General features: G+C 41.3%; 2 protein-coding genes and 2 non-coding genes across 9 annotated transcripts in view; 1 reads left to right on the top strand and 3 right to left on the bottom strand.

Moving 5' to 3' along the window:
- DIPK1A (divergent protein kinase domain 1A) overlaps nt 1-10,466 on the top strand; it is a 94,009-nt gene extending 83,543 nt beyond the window's left edge. For all 6 annotated transcript variants that reach the window (XM_031457607.2, XM_031457606.2, XM_064488720.1 and 3 more), the window contains 3 exons: nt 944-1,051; nt 8,331-8,507; nt 9,612-10,466. In XM_031457607.2, the coding sequence (XP_031313467.2) occupies nt 944-1,051; nt 8,331-8,507; nt 9,612-10,424 (1,098 nt within the window). In that variant the 3' untranslated portion in view covers nt 10,425-10,466. The remainder of the gene's footprint in view (nt 1-943; nt 1,052-8,330; nt 8,508-9,611) is intronic.
- A 1,422-nt stretch (nt 10,467-11,888) lies between these two features.
- Nucleotides 11,889-20,462, bottom strand: RPL5 (ribosomal protein L5). Its single transcript, XM_010975651.3, has 8 exons — nt 20,322-20,462; nt 19,140-19,209; nt 18,940-19,055; nt 17,693-17,827; nt 16,206-16,408; nt 14,829-15,006; nt 12,575-12,663; nt 11,889-12,050 (listed from the first exon to the last, which is right to left on the bottom strand). The coding sequence occupies exons 1-8, from the start codon at nt 20,322-20,324 to the stop codon at nt 11,951-11,953; spliced, it is 894 nt and encodes a 297-aa protein (XP_010973953.2). The 5' UTR covers nt 20,325-20,462; the 3' UTR covers nt 11,889-11,950.
- On the bottom strand, nt 12,371-12,502 carry LOC116155074 (small nucleolar RNA SNORA66). The gene has a single exon (XR_004139101.1). It is a non-coding gene; the product is annotated as a small nucleolar RNA SNORA66 (small nucleolar RNA).
- Nucleotides 15,079-15,175, bottom strand: LOC116155068 (small nucleolar RNA SNORD21). Its single transcript, XR_004139095.1, has one exon. It is a non-coding gene; the product is annotated as a small nucleolar RNA SNORD21 (small nucleolar RNA).
- Nucleotides 20,463-20,747: the final 285 nt, after the last annotated feature.

The following is a 20,747-nucleotide window of genomic DNA, read 5'->3' as shown; positions in this document are numbered from 1 at the left end:
GTGTGTGTGTGTGTGTGTGTGTTTTTGTGTGTGTGTGTGTTTGTGTGTGTGTGTGTGAAGAGGAAAAAAGATGAGGGAGACAGAGACACTCACACACATTGGTTTGGCCAGTGCCTCTCCCCAGCAACTACAGAGACGCTCACCATGTGGTCTGTCTCGTCCCTCATGCCAGTGACAGTCTGCCTCCAACACAGATAACATTCTTAAGGCTTTTATCGTTCAGCACTGCCTCGCCCTGCCACTTCACGATGCCAGATAGAGTCCTCAGAAGCTCCCAGAGCTTGTGCCCCTTAAACTTGCACTGCAAACCAGAGTGCTGGTTCAGCTCCTCCGGCGCACCGCCTATTCAGTGCTCTGCCAACCTTGTCTGTGAAGTGAGGTCTTAGCAGGCATTTAATCTCAGCATCCATCTGGACTCTGGTGTAATTTTCACTGAATTTGGCAGGTCTTCCTCATTTATTGTGCCTTAGGGTTACATTGGTACCTTATTTTGTCAAAGAGTTCAGTTTGTTTTTATTTTTTTCTTGTTTTGGGGAACTATCAAGGATGACAAGATGAGAGAGGGGACTTAATTTTGTTATTTGAAAATATTTTGGTATTTTAAACTTTATTTTCTAATTTATTTTAAAACCAGAGCCATTTTTAAAAATAGAGTGCCCTTGTTCTCAGAGAGTGTAGGTACTGTAGCATCTCAGGCCAGGCCGCGTGGGAAAAATAGCTTCAGAATCCGGTGCGCACCCTAACTGCGGCGAGATCGCTCGTCATCGGAGAGCTAGTGAGGAACAGAGCTTGGGTTCAAGGCCAAGTCTGTCCGAATCCGAAGCCTGAGTTCTTCTCATCACAGAGCTTTCTCTTAAAGAATACAAATACTTCTTTATAGTGTCTTAGCTGTGTTTCTTCTTATGAACATTTTTCTACTAACTAATTTTTTTCTGGTTTTTAGTGTGACAAGTACAAGACTGGAGTTATTGACGGGCCTGCATGTAACAGCCTTTGTGTTACAGAAACTCTTTACTTTGGAAAGTGTTTATCCACCAAGCCCAGCAATCAGGTATGCGTATATGAAGAAACATTGCAGATTTATGGTGCTCGCCAATGTTACTGTAAACTAAAAGAAAGCATTGCTAAAAGAATCTTGAACTAGAGCTGCAGGCCATTTTAAGTACTGCAGTTTTGTACGCTTTGATTCACTCATCCAGCAGATCTATTAATCCCTGTTCCCAGGATGTTCTACACAGTGTTTTAGTTATTCGGAAGACAGTCATTGGTGAAGGTAAGTCAGATTATAATTCAAAAAGATAACATGCACCCTAGTGTCCATAGCAGCACTGTTTACAACAGCCAAGATATGGAAACAAACTAAATGCCCCTCGACAGATAAATGGATAAAGAAGATGTGGTATATTTATACAATAGAGAATTACTCAGCCATAAAAAGGAATGAAATAATGTCATTTGCAGCAACATGGATGGACCTAGAGATTATCATATTAAGTGAAGTAAGTCAGACACAGAAAGACAAATATCATGATATTGCTTATATGTGGAATCTAAAAAAAAATGACACAAATTAACTTATTTACAAGCCAGAAATAGACTCATAGATGTAGAAATCAAATTTATGGTTACCAAAAGAGGAAGGAGTGAGGGATAAATTAGGAGTTTGGTATTAACATATGTAAAATAGATAACCAACAAAAGGACCTACTTACAGCATAGGGAACTATACTTAATATCTTGTAATAACCTGTAATGGAAAGGAATATATGTGTGTGTGTGTGTGTGTGTGTGTGTGTGTGTGTGTGTGTGTGTGTGTATGACTGACTCACTTTGCTGTACACGTGAAACTAACATAACATTGTACATCAACTATACTTCAATAAAATTTTTAAAAAAATAGAAAAGATTACTTCCCTGTGGGTCTCACATTATCCCAGAGAGGTGGGGATATAAACAGTTGATAGGTAAATAAATGAGCAAGGGAATTACAGAATGTGGTGTGCTTTACATAGGACATACAACTTCCCACAAGCTGATGGAGAATGAGGCAGTGGAGATGGCAGAGATGTGCTTTAAAAGAGGTGATCAGGGAAGACCTTTCTAAGATAAAACCTGAGCTCATACCTGAATGGAGAATTAAACTACAGCCACGGCCAAGGGATAGGAAGAGCTAAATCACAAAAGAAGAACTATAAATAGCTGATAAGAATAATGAAAAAAATATTCTACCTTTTTGTCGTCAAAAATACAAATTCAAACAATAGGATACCTCTGGGCTAGAAGAAAATACAACAAAACATCAACACCGGTTACCCTTGGGCAATGGAATATTGCATGATTTTTTTTCTCAATATCCCCTTTATTTATTTTATTTTATTTGTTTCACTGAGGAATAGTCAGTTTACAATGCTGTGTCAATTTCCGGTGCACAGCCCTGTGCTTCAGCCATACATGAATGTACATATATTCATTTTCACATGGGGTGAGAGAGTGACTTGTGATGAAGAGGGCTCTTTCCAGATGGGGGTTGGGAGGCCTCCCCAAGGTGACCTCCGGGCCAGATGGGAAGCATGTGCAGGAGCCAGCCCATGCAGACGGTGAGAGTGCATTCTGGGCAGAACCAACAGCACACGAAGGAGGTCACAAAGCAGGAACAATGTTGGCAGGTTCAGGGAACAGAACCAAGATGAATGTAGCTGGGATACAGGGACCCAGCGCGTAAGTGGTAAAGACCGGGTTGGAGAAGCAGGCCAGCTCATAAGAAGCCTAGTGGGTGATGGGAAGGGCTTTGGGCTTTATTCTTATTGAATCAGAGGGTTTGAAGCAGAGGAGTGATGTTATCTGCCTCATTTGGATTGATATTATTGGTAATTAATATGATTATATTTGTTTTTTATATACAAGCAAGAGCAGACGGCCTGGTTTCTGCACGCTGCTTCACTTCTCTCTGCTTCAGGCTCCCCGTCAGTAACAGGATCTACTGCAGAGGGGTGCCACAGGGAGGAAGGTAGCCAAGCAAATGAGTAGACCACAGTACCCAGTAAGCGCCATACAATGTCAGTTTGATAGACAGCTGGGTCGTTAACAGCGACGAGGTCTGGGGTGTGGAATTAGGGGAATGGACGTAGGACTTTCCCTTTCATCCTTCTGTGTAATTCGACTTTAACATTTTTTATTTATAGCTATAAATACTTACATTGAGCAATAAGTATTTCTAATGAACAACCAAACCTTACAACCTAAGGGATTAGAAAATGAAGAACAAACTAAACCCCATTGTACACCAGCAAACTGGATAATCTAGACGAAGGGGCAAATTCCTAGAAACACAAAACCTACTAAGAAACAGAAAATCTGCACAGACCTGTAACTAGGAAGGAGACTGAATCAGGATCACAGGTCTCCCAGCTAACGCCATTGCTGCACATGGATGGACCTGGAGATTGTCCTACTAAGTGAAGTCAGCCAGAAAGAGAAAGAAAAATACCATATGAGATCACTCATATGTGAAATCTTAAAAAAAGACACAAGTGAACTTATTTACAAAACAGAAACAGATTCACAGACATGGAAAACAAACTTACGGTTATCTGAGGGGGAAGTGGGAGATGGAGGGCTAATTTTGGAGTTTGAGATCTGCAGATACTAACTACTATATATAAAAGAGATAAATAAATTTATACCATATAGCACAGAGAACTATATTCAATTTCTTACAGTAACCTATAATGAAAAAGAATATGAAAACAAATATATGTATGTATATGCATGACTGAAGCATTATGCTGTGCACCAGAAACTGACACAACACTGGTAACTGACTGTACTTCAACTGGAAAAGAGCAGGCAGGGGAGTCTCCCAACAAGAAAAGCCCTGGACGTGCTGGCTTCGCTGGTGGATTCTACCAAGCACTTGAAGAAAACTAACACCAATCCTTCTTAACTTTTGTTGGTTCAACGTGTGAAGATTGGTCAGTAGTCACCACGTTAGCAGAATGAAGGGGGGATAAAGAGGATCATCGTAATCAATGCAGAAAAAGCATTTAACAGAAGATAAAAACATTATCATTCATGATAAAAACACTCAACACACTAGGGACAGAAGACAACTACCTCAGCATACTTAAACTCTTCTCTGAAAAACCCACAGCTAACATCATACTCAAATGGTGAAAGACTGAAACTTCCCCTCTAAGATCAGGAACAAGGCAAGGGTGCCTACTCTTACCACTTGTTGTGGGGGAGGGGATGGTGTGGAGGGGAGGACGTCCTCTTCAACGGTAATTGTGTGTGTTTGTTTCAAGTGCACAGCAAAGTGACTCACTTATACATATTATTTTTCAGATTCTTTTCCATTATAGATTGTTACAAGGTATTGAATATAGTTCCCTGTGCTCTACAGTGGGTCCTTGTTATTTATCTATTTTATATATAGTAGTGTGTATATGTCAGTCCCAAAGTCCTAATTTATCCCTCACGCCTCTTCCCTTTCCCCTTTGGTAACCATAGTTGGTTTTTTATGTCTGTGAGTCTGTTTCTGGTTTGTAATAAGTTCCTTTGTATTTTTTCTTTTTTTTTTTTTTTAAGATTCCACATATAAGTGATATCATGATATTTGTCTTCCTCTGCCTGACTGACTTCACTTAATATGATAATCTCTGGATCCATTCATGTTGCTGCAAATGGCATTATTTCATTCCTTTTTATGGATAAGAAATATTCCATGGTATATATTTATACATAGCAACTTCTTTCTCCAGTCATCTGTTGATGGACATTTAGGCTGCTTCCATGTCTTGGCTGTTGTAAACAGTGCTTCTGTGAACATTGGGGTGCTTGTATCTTTTCGAATTATAGTTTTCTCCAGGTAGAAGCCCAGGAGTAGGATTGCTGGATCATATGGTAACTCTGTTTTTAGTATTTTAAGTGACCTCCACACTGTTCTCCGTAGTGGATGCACCAATTTACATTTCCCACAAACAACAATGTAGGATGGTCCCCTTTTCTCCACACCCTTTGCAGCATTTATTATTTGTAGACTTTTAACGATGACCATTCTGACCAGTGTGAGGTGACAGCTCATTGTAGTTTGATTTTTGTTTCGCTGACGATCAGCAATGCTGAGCATCTTTCCACGTGCCTGTTGGCCATCTGTGTTTTCTTTGGAGAAATGTCTATTTAGGTCTATTGCTTATTTTTGAATTGGGTTTTTGTTTTTTGTTTTAAGGGGGATTTTGATATTACGTTGTATGAGCTGTTTGTGTGTTTTGGAAATTCCTTGTCCGTCTCATTGTTTGCAAATATTTTCTCCCATTCTGTAGGATGTCTTCTTGTTTTCTTTTTGGTTTCCTTTGCTGTGCAAAAGCTTTTAAGTTTGATTAGGTCCTGTTTGTTTATTTCTGCTTTAATTTCCATTACTCTAGGAGATGGATCCAAAAAAAATATTGCTGCAATTTATGTCAGAGAGTGTTCTGCCTATGTTTTCTTCTAGGAATTTTATAGTATCCAGTCTTACATTTAGGGCTTTAATCCATTTTGAGTTTATTTTTGTATGTACTGTTACAGAATGTTCTAATTTTATTCTTTTACCTGTAGCTGTCCAGTTTTCCCAGCACCACTTATTGAAGACACTGTCTTTTCTCCATTATATACTCTTGCCTTCTTTGTCATTCATTAGGGACCATTCAATAGGGAACAGACCATAAGTGCATGGATTTATTTCTGGGCTTTCTACCCTGTTCCATTGATCTATGTGTCTATTTTTGTGCCAGTACCATACTGTTTTGATTACTGTAGCTTTGTAGTATAGTCTGAAGCCAGGGAGCATGATTCCTCCAGCTCTGTTCTTTCTCAAATTGTTTTGGCTATTTGTGGTCTTTTGTGTTTCCATACAAATTTTAACATTTTTTTGTTTCAGTCCTGTGAAAAATGCCATTGGTAATTTGATAGGAATTACACTGAATCTGTATATTGCCTTGAGTAGTATGGCCATTTTCACAGTATTGATTCTTCCAATCCAAGAACACTGTGTATCTTTCCATTTGTCTGTGTCATCTTCAGTTTTTTCCATCAGTGTCTCAGTTTCCACAGCACAGGTCACCACTTCTATTCAGCATAGTACTGGAAGTTCCAGCCAGATCAATTAAATGAGAAAAAGAGAAGAGGCATCCGAGGTGGAAGTGAAGAAGTGACACTACCTCTGCTGACAGACGATGTGGTCGTGTGTGCAGGAAACTTACAGACCCCACAAGAAAGGGAGCTGATACATGAGTTCAAAGTCAGCACACGAAAATCGGTTGCTTTTCTTCATTAACAATGAACAATCCAAAAAGGAAATTAAGAAAACCATTCCATTTACAATAGCATCAAAAAATACTTCTAGGAATTAACTTAACTATGGAGATGAATGAATTATACTATGAAAACTTCAAAACATTGCTGTAAGAAATTAAAGAAGTAAACTAATGGAAACACATTCCATGTTCACAGATTGTTAAAACTTAACATTTTAAGATGTTAGTATTACCCAGAGTGATCTGCAAATTTAATGCAATCTCTAGCAAAATTCCAAAGATAATTTTTGCAGAAATAGAAAACCCACTCTAAAATTCATATGAAATCTTAAGGGACACTAAATAGCCAAAACAATCTTAAAAAAAGAACTAGAATGCTGAAGAACTCACCCCTTGATTTCAAATCTTACTATAAAGCTGCAGTAATCAAACAGTGTGGTTCTGGATAAAGACAGACATATAGACTAATGGAATAAAATAGAATAGACAGCCCAGAAATAAACCCTTACATATATAGTCAAATGATTTTTGACAAGGGTGCTAAGACCATTCAATAGGGAACAGACTGCCTTTTCAATAAATGGTACTGGGAAAACTGTATACACACATGCAAAAGAATGAAGTCAGACCTTTACCTAACACCACATGCAAAAATTAAATCAAGATGGATCAAAGATCTAAAGGAAGAACTAAAATTATAAAACTCTTAGATGAAAACCTTAGGCAAAAGCTCCATGACACTGGATTTGGCAATGATTTCTTGCATATGATACCAAAGCCACAGGCAACAAAAGAAAAAATAGACAAATTATACTTTATGAAAATTTTAAAATTTTGTGTATCAAAAGACAGTGTCAATAGAGTAAAAAACTCACAGAATGGAAGTATTTGCAAATCATATATTGGATAAGGGATTACTATCCAGAGTATTCAGTGGACTCCTATAGCTCAACAACAAAGAACAACCACATTCAAAAATGGGCAAAGGACCTGAATGGACATTTCTCAAAAAAGGCTATCTATACACATGTCCAACAAGTACATGAAAAGTAGCCCGCAGCAAAGATTGCTGGGGAAATGCAAATCAAAACCACAGGGAGATACCACCTCTCACTCATCAGGACGGCTACTATAAAAAATAGTAAGTGTTGGCAATAATGTAGAAAATTGGAAACCTTGTGTGCTGTTCTGGGAATGTAAAATGGTACATACAGCCACTGAAGGAAACAGGACGGCATTTCCTCAAAAAATTAAAAGAATGACCCTATGATTCAGCAATTCCACTTCTGGGTGTATGCCTTAAAGAATTGGAAATCAGGATCTCGAAGAGAGATTTGTACATCCATGTTCATGATCATTCACAATAGCTAAAACATGAAAGCAACCCAAGTGTACTTCGGTGGATGGATGGAAATGCAAAATGTGGTTTATTCCTACAATGGAATATTATTCAGCTTTAAAAAGGAAGGAAATTCTGGCACATGCTACAGTATGAATAAACCTTGAGGACATTATGAAATAAGCAGTCACATAAGGACAAATTTTTTATGATTCCACTTACATGAGATACTTAGTCAAAATCATAAAGATAGGAAGTAGACTGGTGATGGCAGGGGCTGGGGAAAAGGGGGAACAGGGTGTTATTGTTTAATGGGTATGGTTTCAGTTTTACAATATGAAAAGTTCTGGAAATAGATGGTGGTGATGGTAGCACAACTTCGTGAATCTAATACCACTGAACTGTATGCTAAAAGCGGTTAAGTGGTAAATTTTGCTTTTTATGTTTTAGTACAATTTTAAAAATGGAAAAATTTTAATGAAATTGATGATCATGGTCAAAAATATATATTTAGGTATGCAATACTTTTATAATTTCAAAAAATTAAGGAAACAAGTTTAAGTATTTGTAAATTTGCAATTCAGAAAGTCAGCTCAATCTGAATGTTTTGTTGATTGTTTTTAAGAGGACACTAAAAATATAATGGCAGACTAGAGTTTCCTACTTGCCTAAAGCATAATTTGTCATTCTCTTCACAGATGTATTTAGGGATTTGGGATAATCTACCAGGTGTTGTGAAATGTCAAATGGAACAAAAACTTCATCTTGATTTTGGAACTGAATTGGAACCAAGAAAAGAAATAGTGTTATTTGATAAGCCAACCAGGGGAACTACTGTACAGAAATTCAAAGAAATGGTCTACAGTCTCTTTAAAGTGAGTACTTACGGGATGCAAAGGAGGCTATAGCTCCGTGTGGCGCCACCAGGTCCTGGGTTCCACCCCCGGCACCTCCATTAAACAAACAAACAAACAAATCTATGCCCTCTCTGCAAAAAAAAAAAAAAAAAAAAGTCCGCGCTTTTCACAGCTTGCTGATGTGAAGTGGGTCGTCTGGAAGGGTCGCAGGGCCTCCGTCCCAGGCCATACAAATGCTGTGCTCTGACCTCTATCAGGGACTCAAGCTTGAGCAAATAAATCAAAGAAAAAGTACATGGAGGAGGTTTAACATGATTTATTATAGTTAAAAATGTCCAAGTGAGACATTTTGGCAGCTCACCAAGCAGACAGGCTGCCCCCAGCTGGACACGGTAACTGACTCTCCTTTTTGTGAAGGCGAGGTCAAGCTGCTGGTCCCTAACTGCACAGCATTTAAAGAAATTCTCAAAGATGAAATAAAACTATTAGAAGATGGAAGTAAGTACTCTTGGGAAGATTCTTTTTCTCATTTTTATTGCTCTTGTGTTTTCACTCAAAACCTCCTTTCTCTGGACCACTTATGCTAGAGACTTTTGTGTCAGAGAAACTTCACAGGCAAATACTTTTTAATCTTCATTACTGGAACAATACAACCTGTAAAGTAACTTGTTAACAATTACAAACTAGGAGAAAATAACTTGTAGTTGACCCTTGTAGCTTTGGATACGGGCCAGTTACACTGCAACTTTGTAAGCACGTGAATAAGGCACAGAATAATGACTTGGCTGACTGTACTTACCTACAGGATCCGCCGAGTCTACAGGAGTTAGGGTGCCCCCCCTTCCAATGTAGGTACTAGGGATTGGACCTCAAGCCCTCCCAGGGGTGGCCACCCCTTAACAAATAAACTTAGCAAAGTAGGCTTTATCCCAAGCACGTAAGACATAGTCCTGACTCAGGTTGGCATCATAAATATTTAGCAACGTACTACATTTCTTACGGGCACTCAGTAGCAAGATTACTGCTCAGCAGGGTAATGATCCCTGTAAAGTCAGCCAGTGTGCATGTTACACGTGAGGTACTCGTTTTTCATTCCTTAATTAGCCATTCTTTTCTTTACAGGCCAAGTTAGGGGACCAAGGTAACCTCTCTGAACTGGTTAATCTCATCTTGACAGTGGCTGATGGAGACAAAGATGGCCAGGTTTCCTTGGGAGAAGCAAAGTCAGCATGGGCACTTCTTCAATTAAATGAATTTCTCCTTATGGTGATACTTCAAGATAAAGAACACACCCCCAAACTGATGGGCTTCTGCGGCGACCTCTATGTGACGGAAAGTGTCGACTATGCCTCTCTTTATGGACTAAGCCTTCCGTGGGCCATGGAGCGCTTCGTCCCGTCGGGGCTCAGCAGCAGCATGGGCCAGCTCTTCGCACCGGCATGGCCCCGGAAGGCTAAAATAGCCATCGGGCTCCTAGAATTCGTGGAGGACGTCTTCCACGGCCCCTACGGGAACTTCCTCATGTGTGACACCAGTGCCAGAACCCTAGGATATAACAGTAGGTATGACTTGAAAATGCTGGACATGAGGAAAATTGTGCCAGAGACAAACCTGAAAGAACTCATCAAGGACCGTCACTGTGAGTCTGACCTGGACTGTGTCTACGGCACAGATTGTCGAACTAGCTGTGATCAGAGTACAATGAAGTGTACTTCAGAAGTCATACAACCAAACTTGGCAAAAGCCTGTCAGTTGCTCAAAGACTACTTACTGCACGGTGCTCCCAGCGAGATTCGTGAAGAACTAGAAAAGCAGCTGTATTCTTGCATTGCTCTCAAAGTCACAGCACACCAAATGGAAATGGAACATTCGTTGATACTAAATAACCTGAAAACATTACTGTGGAAGAAAATTTCCTACACAAATGATTCTTAGTTCATTTGGACATTGCAACCATTTTAAGAAACCTAGCCCTTCGAAGGAAAATCTTGAGCATTTTTTAAAACGGCTCCTGATTTAAATCCCTGCCAGTTACACAAAACTCCTTTCCCCAGGTCCTAAGAAGCCATCATCTTGAACCACACGTTGACTGCAGAAGTAACGGCTGGAGGTACGGAATCAAAAGATCCAAACATTTCATTTCTACCCTTTTAGAAGTCCTGGTACATTTCCTGCTAAATTCACTGTGTAACTATTTTGACTAATGACTTAAAATAATGCTGTGAAAAGCTTCATTCCATAAACATCAACAGTGAGCGTATTTTGTAGATTTTGTTAGCCAGAATACCAGTGCTGGAAACATTGTTTGCATCGAAGCTGCTGTTTAAAACAGAAAATTTATACATAAATTTACTAATGTCTTAGCATGGTAAAGTTTGCACAGTAACAGAAATTAAGACTGCAAAAACAGGTAAATTAAAATTACTCCTTTATAAACAAATGTTGGGTTAATAGCATGGTTTCTTGTATTATAAACACATTTAACTCATTCAGACAAATTTTATGTGGCTTCAAAGTGTTGAGTGGCTCTTACTGAGCCTCTTAGAATTTAACCCCATCAGGAAGTGTCCTACTTGGCAGTTTATGTAACGGCCGGTCTGAGAGGCTGAACACAGACAAGCTTCTACCACCCTGGACTCAGGGGGTCTCAGTGTCCAGCCAGCCAACTGTCCTTCAAAATGCTTACCTTCAGGCCACTGACCCAATGCAGATCCACCCACCTTGAATTTGAGCTGAGAAAGTGGGACATTGAGAGCAGGGCTCTGAAATCATACAACTTTATAGTAATTTTCCATTTCAAACAGTATTTCCTATTGGCCAAAGGGCTATTTAAGAGGCATGTAAATTTATCCACCTAACACTTTTCTCATATAAATGCCATATACAAGGATTAATATTTTCTCCTTTCATGTTTATTCAAATTTGGCATGTGCCTTGCAACAACTCCATAAAATGCAAACACCCCGTGAGAAAAAACACAGTATTTTCTGCTTAAAGAGTTCACCGAGGTAAAGTGAATATATGTAAAAATTACGACCTACACTGGACGACTTTCTCTCAAAAATTAAAACTATGGATTAACATCCGTTTTGCTTACTTTAAAGCTGTATACTTTGAAGGTACTTTTTCTTCCCACTCATCTGTGGTTACAATAAATGAATGGAAGAAATGCTTCTAGTGGAACGTTTTTCTGCTGCTTGCCAGACTTTTTAAGAACTACACATCGTACAATTCAAGGGATAACTCCTGTCAGGAAGAACAGACGCCCAAGGAGCAGGTGTGAACTTTGAGTCAATATGCAAGACATTTGCCGAGAAAAGCTACATTTGTTTCTTGAAGGAAAATACTATTAATTTCAGGTATTTCCCAGTTTCATTAACAAGAGCTTAACACAAACGGTTGCTCGGTCAATAAGTTTATTACTGTCTTAAAATCTTCATAAAAAATTGTAGTTTGGTTCATTAACTCTCAGCAGCTCGTTCCTGAGCTCTAAGGAAGCTTGCCTTCTTCTGCGCTACCCGGTCTTTCTTCTGGGCAAGTGACATTTTGGGACGGTTCCACCTACAAAACAAAGTTAAGAGAGAAAGGAATATAATTTTTTAAAACCATGGCGAAAGAGGTTTGAAAAACTTATAAAGACTTTGTAATAAGATGGAGGTCAAATAATCCAAGTTCCAACACATGCAGTTGTTTATGATCTTAATCTAACTCCCCCACCCCAACTGTCCTGTTACCACAGAGCCAAGAACCAAATGAAGATGTCAGTGTAATGCTTAAACTCATTAACACTGTTTACTACTCCAAAGATCAAACTGTGAAAAGACTAATAGAAAGTAATTATATTCCATTAGCCTATTTAAAAACATAGTAACCGACAGTGACCATGTACTGGGACAGAACGGGCCCCTGGGTAGCTCCCGAGGCTAGTGCATTTCCGTCACCACGGTTGCTTTAGCAAACCTGGTTCCCCTCGCCTCTGCAACATCATGCAGAGCCAGTGATCGAGTTTGCACGACTTCAGAGTCTGAATGAGATAAAACAAGAAGGAGCCCCTCCAATCTTCAAAATAACAGGAAGGCACGTACCTCTTCTTTTTAACCTCTCTCTTGGGCTTCTTCTCGTAGACCGGGTCGGCCCGTATTGCAGCGTGCGCTTTCTTATACATCTCCTCCATCTGGAACAAAGCAAAGCGAACAGTACTGGGTTTCATTTCATGCGCCCTAAACAATGTAACATCCCGTATTCCACTACGTGCTCTATTTCGTCCTTCTAAATGAGAATCTCAAAAGGAACTAAACTAGGTTAATGTCTGTATCTGTACCTAATCCTTTCCCTAAGGAATTCCCTATTTTTACCATAGGCAATGTGAACGGTCACTTTGCAAAACTCAAATCTTCCTCAAGAAAAATCTGCATGCATTTCTGAGTAATTCAGTTATACTTCTGAGTCACTCAATTTTAGAGCAAACTGATTTCTGCAGAAACACATTTTACATTCACTTAAAACCATCTGACCTGAATTCTTTCATTCAAGTGTGGATTTAAGACGTTAAGATGAAGAGTCTATGGACAAACAAGCAATTGCCAAACTGATCTGTTCTCCCACATTCCCCAAATCTCTATTTCCCGTTGACATCTAATAGGTCTTTTCAGAAGGTATCCCAGGACTGCACACCAGGGACCTCTTGACCTACCACAAATCACTAGTATCTTAGCAGCACTATCGGGCCTCTGCAGAACCAGAAAGAAGCCTCAATTTCCCTGAAAACCCTGAAAGGCTACCCAATTAGATACATTAATGAGAATTTCATTCTGAAACTCAACAAAAAACAATATTGTAAACTGAATTGTTTCAATAACCCCTCCCCAAAATGACTATTGATCAAGTGGAAGATCAGGTAATGAAGAAAAACTGTAAAATGCACGAAATTCAGTAACAATTACAGCTCTCCTCAAGAATGAGTCAAAGCAATCCTGGGCTCTAGAATTAACTGTTCAATATGGATAAAATGCAATTACTACATGCATTTGTATAAAGCACATTAGCAAAGGAAAATAATGCAAAAACTTTCACTGCCTTCGAGACCTCAAAATACCTAAATTCCTTATGAAAGTTTATTTCTCTACTTCTTTTAAGCTGTTACAGCTCTCTGCTCGCTGTACTTAGCAAATCCATCTGATGACTTCAAATAGTCATTTAACACATCTAAGCCATCCAGCTCATTTCCTCCAAGAGATCAGTTGTGTAGGCAACAACCAGGTATTTTAAGAGCACCGTGAGTTTAGGTAAAGTCCACTTCCTGCTGGACACACCGGACGTCTGCAGGAGACTTCAGCAGGCATGCGTAAGCAAAGAGGTCTCCACAGACAAAATCAGTGATCTGGCTTAAGTACAGCACGCACAGAGCAAAGCAGCAGGACAGACACCTGAAAACACAGACTGCGCGTCCGTGGCTGAGGAAGGAAAATTTTGCAGAAAGAATAGAATCAGTCAAAACTACATCTTTTTACTAGGGTGACATCATGCTAACAGAACACACGCATGTGAAAACTAACATGCATCTGTATTGCTGCTATGAAAACCACCCATTTCCTAGCTCAAAAACTCAAGCTGTGTTTATTCAGCCCTAGACTGTGTTAACAGGCACACAATTAACAGAAAGTGCTCTTTCCCTCAATTATAATACTATTTTAAAAACAATTTTCAGACACAGCTATGCCAAAATACAACCTATACACCAACAGAAAAGAACCTAATAAAACAATTACTTGGTATGTGCTCCACCAGTGTACATATAGTGCTACATTTCTAATAGTTTTATAACCTGTGACCTTTGTGTTGTGCCTTCACTATCGAAACCGGTACTGTCACCTTCAACTACTCTCATGTGTTTAGAGCCCTGGAGACTCAGCTTCAGAGGTGGTTAAACTCAGTTTTGCAAACATGGGTCCCTTCACCTCTGCAACATCATGTAGAACCAGTGACAGAACCTTTCTGTGCGCGTGCCTGACACAGAAAAAGTCCAGAACACAGCACTTATCTGCTATGAGGAAGAAAGAATCTTGCTTCCCTATGGCCTCAAAATGAGCGGAGTTTAGTGGTAACTGGCACCTCATATCAGACAAAACAGCTTCTAACTAGGACTACAGGAATGAAATTTACAAATATCGAAAAGCCAAATACACAACAGCCCCCAAAAGCGTTAGATCTGGATGCTTGAAGCCTGCCATCCTTCAGCATCTAAGATTCCTAAAAGCATGTCGCCAAGTCCAGCTCCTCAAACAGGTAGTAAACCCGGTTCTATAAATTCACCAATACATGCATTTAAAAATTTTTTACCATGTCTGGAGTTATGTTGTTCTTTATGTATTGAGAGAACTGTTTCTTGTAAGCATCCTCGTCCTCTTCAATCAGGTAACGCATATAATCTGCAACGTTCTGCCCCATGATGTGCTTTCGGTGAACCTCAGCGTTGAATTCTTTGCTTTCTGAATCATAACCAGGGAATCGTTTGGTACTGAAATAAAGTTTTTCGTATTTTAGTATACATTGGTTGAAATCAGTTCACTAGCAGGAATTCACTTCAGTAGCTGCCATCAGTCCCGTCTTGAAACAATTAATTGCATCATATGCAACCAAAGGACCAACTTACTGACTGCTCAGTTAGTGGGATATCATCATTCAGCAGCTGATTTCTTAATTTCAGGATAGAAAATCATGCCACAAGCACCTTCAAAAACCATTAATGAACCAAGACTTACCACTATAAAGTTCTCTATATCCCACAGGAAAGGGTTTCAAAACTACTTCCCTAAATCCCAGATCTCTCAGTGGTACCTCAGTACGCACTGAGTGGTTCAGGTCCCAACAGGTGCCTTGCAAGGGGACTGCCAAGCCCCCACTCCAACTAAAATGCCCTCCCACTACATGTGAGAAAAGTAAGTTCCAGTTAGGTGACATTTTATTGCTTACCTCCCACCCACCAAAAATGGCAAGCCAGAAAAAAAAGTTTGGTTGTCAAATTACCAACCACTAAAACATTTCTAAGAAGCTAATAAATCTTAAGATGTATCTACTTGGGGGGTGAGGGAGTACAGCCCGTGGTAGAGCATGTGCTTGGCATGCACAAGGTCCTGGGTTCAACCCCCAGGGTCTCTGTTAGGGGGGGCAAAAAAAAAAGATGTTATCTACTCAACAATAACAAAAATCATTAACTCAAGCCAAAGGAACAACAAAGTTAAACCTGCTTGTTAGCTACCAAGAGCAGCCTGCACCCTTAATTCCGTTTAAGTTTACAAATCTTTCCCAAACTTCCCCCACCCCAGACTCCCTGTTTTCCCATAACTCAGTAACCAATTTTCATTCTGAATTTAAAAAAAAAAAAAAAAAAAAACCCCAAGGGGAGTGGTGGTGGTGGAATTGCGTTGCCCATTTTTAACCAGAGCTCAGCCACACACAAAATGTAGTGGCTTCAATGCTAGCTTTTCCACTTACTGGCTCTAGAACCTTGGACAAAGCATTTTACCTCTGAACTCGTCTCTTCACTTGTCAAACGTGTTACAACAGTTCCTTCCCACCCTGGCAGGTTCCTTTTGCACAGCACCTCGCTACTGCAGGCACACAACGATGACTACCAGTTTAACTGATTCAGTTATCTCCACAGCCGTTAGAAACAGTGCAGAATCAGAGTCCCGGCAGGGAGGCCTTGAATATTACCTGTGGGGGATAGACAAGCCTCCATCTACGGCTCCCTTCAGCGCCCCAAACACTTTATTTCCAGTAGTAGTTCTGGCAAGCCCTGCGTCCAAGTAGCACGTAAAGGCACTGGGTTGACCATCAATGCTCTCCACGTTGTATTCATCTCCAGTCACCTCCACTTGGCCTTCATAAATCTTGTCCATACCAAACCTATTGAGAAGCTATTAGCAAAGAAGCCAGTCTAAATGTTTGCCCAAACATATTTAACAACTTTAACAGTATCTCAAAAATCACAACTTTTATGACCCGACAGAAAATTTCACTTATCCCTTTATCCCAATCTAGTTTTAAATACCAATTTTTAATTGCTACAAAAAAATTTCAGACATCCAATTTCACCCACAACCACAGCAACTGTTTAACAGTTTCTGAATCTGCTACTTTGTCCACACCTGATTTTTGTAACAATTAGGACATGATACTTAAACTTGATTCTTTCTTACTCTTGGGAGGTAATCTCCCCATGTCTTAAGTTACTTTTGGCTATAATTCAACAAGCAAATATTAAATGTTATCACATGTTATTCTGCTTAATTTGATTAAAATATTAGGAGTAGGAGCGTGTGCTGAAGAGGACACCTTCCGTGGCTTTACGCTGCCACCTCCTCATGTTCACACAAGCCACTCTTCTGCTAGTACTTGTCACCTGGCTACTGCTTCCCCAGTAGTGCCTTTGCACCGAGATGCTCCCCAATAAAAATGTTCCCCACCCAAACACGTTGATGACCAGTGAATACGTGGGTCCCAACAATGATGCATGCTTAACAATTCACTGCAAATCAATGTCCATAACCAACAAAAGGCAAAGATCGCGTTTTCATCTCCCTTCTGCACGTTATAGGAAATGCTGCCACCCAGAGGCAAGTATTATTAAAACAAAAACGAAATCCCCCACAAATGCCTGCCCCAGCCCCCAAAATTTCACACACTGCTTCTCAAAATACAGCATGCGTATAAATCACTCGGATATAAATTCTGAGGCTCTGGAGTCGAGTCTGCATTTTTAATGGACGCTGACCGTCAGAAGATCTACACTTCTGCACACATCTGTCCAAATAGCCACAAGGGGCTATTCACATTTAATTAAGTTAAAAACTCGGTTCATCAGTAGCACTAGACACATTTCAAGTGCTCAGCAGCTACATGTCATGCATGACTATCAGATCAGACAGCACAGAGTACATACAGGTGGCCATCACTGCAGACAATTCTGTTGGTCTGGATACACCTGACAAACAGGGCAGAAACCAGAAAAACGGCTTCCCCAGATTAGAAAAGTGCGTCTCCATCTCAATGTATGCATAAAACCATCTTCCCTGGTGACACCCTTGTAAGCTACCAGGCAACAGCAAGCATCCTTTGTCCCCACAGCTGAAGGTGTCTTATCCACGTGCAAACATCCACCCCGTGAGCTAATTCCAAAATACGCTTCATCTCGTACATACCCTGCGGGCCAGCAGCAGGCCAGTGCAATACGCTGCAGCGTAATTGGTCAGGCCGACCTTCACACCGTACTTTGGGAGCTCGTGAGCATAAGCTGCACAGACTATCATATCTCCTTCTATACGGGCGTAAGCAATCTACAGGAAAAGAAAACCCGGGTTAGTAACGTGTGTCTTTGCTGTCTGATCACTTGCTTGCTTTTTCAAAGGACTTCACAAAAAGCTAGACATAGAGAAGCTCACTTAAGATTTGTCTTTGTTAAACCCACTCACCCCCAACTGCAGTTTACGGCTTGGTCAACGATAGCAGGTAGGATTATGAGTCTGTAAGTATGTCTGACTAATGCCACAGTATTAAGTCTCAAACTACCACAAAGACATCAAATACTAAAATGCCTTTGGAATAAGTTACACTGTAGTTCCTTACTTCTGAATATGGAAAAAACTGAGCTGGGTTAGCTAGTGAATTAAGGAGGCACTGAGAAAAATCAAAGAGGAATCCCCCATTATTTCAAACATCTTTTGAACCAAGCATATCTAAGTCCAACAATGTTTCAGATATCTCATGTTTAGTCACCTGAACTTTAGATATGAAGAGATGGCCTTCACAACCAACAAATGAGTCTGGCCAGAAAGCATGTGTGCCTACCTCCTGCAAGTCTCAACTATGAAGTTTTCTGAGCTGTAAAAGCCCAGAAAAGTACTTCTAGGAACAAACTGCCATTTTCTGGAGGTCTTTTACATGGGAGACATCTTCATGCTTACTTATTAGAACCTATTTCAAACAATAAGCAGGGATAAGAACAATCTCAAAGAATCTAACAACATTCTCAACCACCCACCTCTGCAGAGCAGTGGCTGTGTGGACTTAGTCCACGACAAATTCTATTGCTCTACTGGAACTGGAGTGGGCAAGAATTTGGTCGTCTCAAAATTATCCTCCCAATCCTACAAAAACAGCACAGTACCATCAATTTCTCTACTCTTTTCCAATTAGAAAGTGAATGGGATTAAACGGGGTCAGGACTGCCAAACAGCTATCTTCAGAGTATTTTTTAAAGTACCGATTTTCCAGGCCCCAACTCAAAACCTGCTCACTCACTCGGCGAAGGTGTCCTGGAGTGCCAGGTGCTAGACTGGAAGGACCTGATCCACACGTGTCTGCTTGCCCAGTACAACCCCCCTAGCACAGGGAACGCGGAGTGCTGGGGGGCGCACCAGCCACTACTGCAGACGGCAACACAGCTCACCTGACAAATGATGTCTCTGTTGGTCACACGAACGACCATCCTGTACTTAGGTGTGTTGTACTTATTTTTATCTTGAATCACCAGGCGTTTCCGGGCATAGTAATCAGTTTTACCCTCTGAAAGAAATAATAAATTAAGAAAGCCTGCTCCACTGCAAAGCAGATTTTTTAAATATTGTAAACATGAAAGACTGACCATACCTCGTCTTCTTCTAAATTTCACTTGGTACCTCTTGAAGTAGGCCTTATTTTTGACAACTTTAACAAACCCCTTTAAGAAAAAAAAGGTTATTAAAACTTTGATAAATGTTTTAGCTTACGATACTTTTGAGTTAACTGTGTAACAAAATAACACTTAAACTTCCAATCACTTTCCCTCCTACCTACCGTCTCTCAAGATTGGTAATTTTATAAAACAGAAGTGAATCATTGAAGAAAAATAGAATGAAAAAACGTAAAAATGCAGGCCAATTTTTTGTATTATAGTTACCAGATATAAAACTGTCACATTGATTTTAAGTCTTTTAACACTTACTCTCTAGTTTTCTTCCCTCTTGGATGAGCAACAGTCCTTGTGCCACACTTTTGCAAAACACCGCTCAGGACAACAATCTTGCCAAACGTCAGTGTGTTCTTGAGACTGTCCCATTTCCAGAACCGAACCTCCCGTTTCCCTCTCTCAACGAACGTTTTTCAAAAGCCTAAGTTACCTGCTGCAAAACTCAACTGGCCAAAGACATACGCAGCAGTCACTCCCGATCGGAACAGCACTGTCCCCGAGCAACTAAAGCAACACCCCCACCATTCAAGTCGTCAAAAAGTGATGCTAACGAGCATCTCGACAAAGAGGCAAGAGACGATACCAAACTAAATGAGCTTCCTTTCGGGGTCCAGAGACGCCAACCCTCAAGCTCTACTGACGAGTCTGGCTTAACAGCTGCTTCTTCGGCCCAACAACACAGGCTTTCCGAACAGCTCGCCTGCCCGAGGCTCTCCGGGCGGAGCTGGGTCCGAGGAGCCGCGGCCCGTCCCCACTCCTGCATCCCCCAGCGAGTCCGGGACCGGCTCCGTGCAACCTGCCCGCGCGGCCGCCCGCCGGTGCCCCCTCTGCCGAGCCTGCCCTGCCCCGCAGCTGGTCCCCTAAATTCACCCCATGCCCAGATCGCGGCTCCGGCTCTCCCTCTCCCTCCACCCCTCCCCCCGTGCCCGCGCGCCGTGGCAGCCATTAAGGCCATGCTGGGAGCGGCAGCCCGACTCTGGAAGAGCCGGCAATCTATCGCCATCCGATCCCCGCGCCGCGCTAGGAGGACCCGAGGCGGGCCTTACGCCAACGAGAGGGAACCCCCGTGCATCCGTGGCCCCCAGATCGGGATAACCACTCACCATCCTGCGGAACAGAGACCCGAGTCCGCGGCTTGCCACAGAGCTGCAGGCCCAGCACGGCTCCGCGGGGGAAAAAAGGCCGCGGCGCTTGCGCAGGCGCAGTATGTAGCGCCGACGGTCACGAGAGCGACGTATGGAAGAGAGACCCGCCGGCCACCGGGCGCGCGGTGTGCCGCCCCCTTCTGGCCGGAGGACCGACGCCGGGGCGCGCCTTCCCGGAAGAAATCCTCAGTGTCGCCGGGCCCCGAAGCTCCCGGCTAGAGATCCGACAGGGAGGGCGCGGGAGCAGTGGCAGGGGGACTAACAAGACACTCACTTTCTTACGCCGCGAATTTGTTTCATAACCACCATGTATTTCTTTTGTAAGCAAGGAAAAAAGTTTACAGATGAAGTAAAATGGATTTGCTCTGAGCCCTTCCGCCCGCT

This window comes from Camelus dromedarius, chromosome 9, assembly GCF_036321535.1.
Source record: "Camelus dromedarius isolate mCamDro1 chromosome 9, mCamDro1.pat, whole genome shotgun sequence".
NCBI lineage: Eukaryota > Metazoa > Chordata > Mammalia > Artiodactyla > Camelidae > Camelus > Camelus dromedarius.
The sequence above is the reverse complement of the archived record's forward strand: the minus strand, read 5'-3'. Positions and strand labels throughout refer to the sequence as shown.

Coding starts and splice junctions, on each gene's coding strand:
- RPL5 (XM_010975651.3), bottom strand. Junction 19,056..19,139: donor GAAATTTAGAAGAAGACGAG/GTATGGTCAGTC, acceptor TATTTCTTTCAG/AGGGTAAAACTGATTACTAT. Junction 15,007..16,205: donor GGCTTGTCTATCCCCCACAG/GTAATATTCAAG, acceptor ACTTTATTTCAG/TACCAAACGATTCCCTGGTT.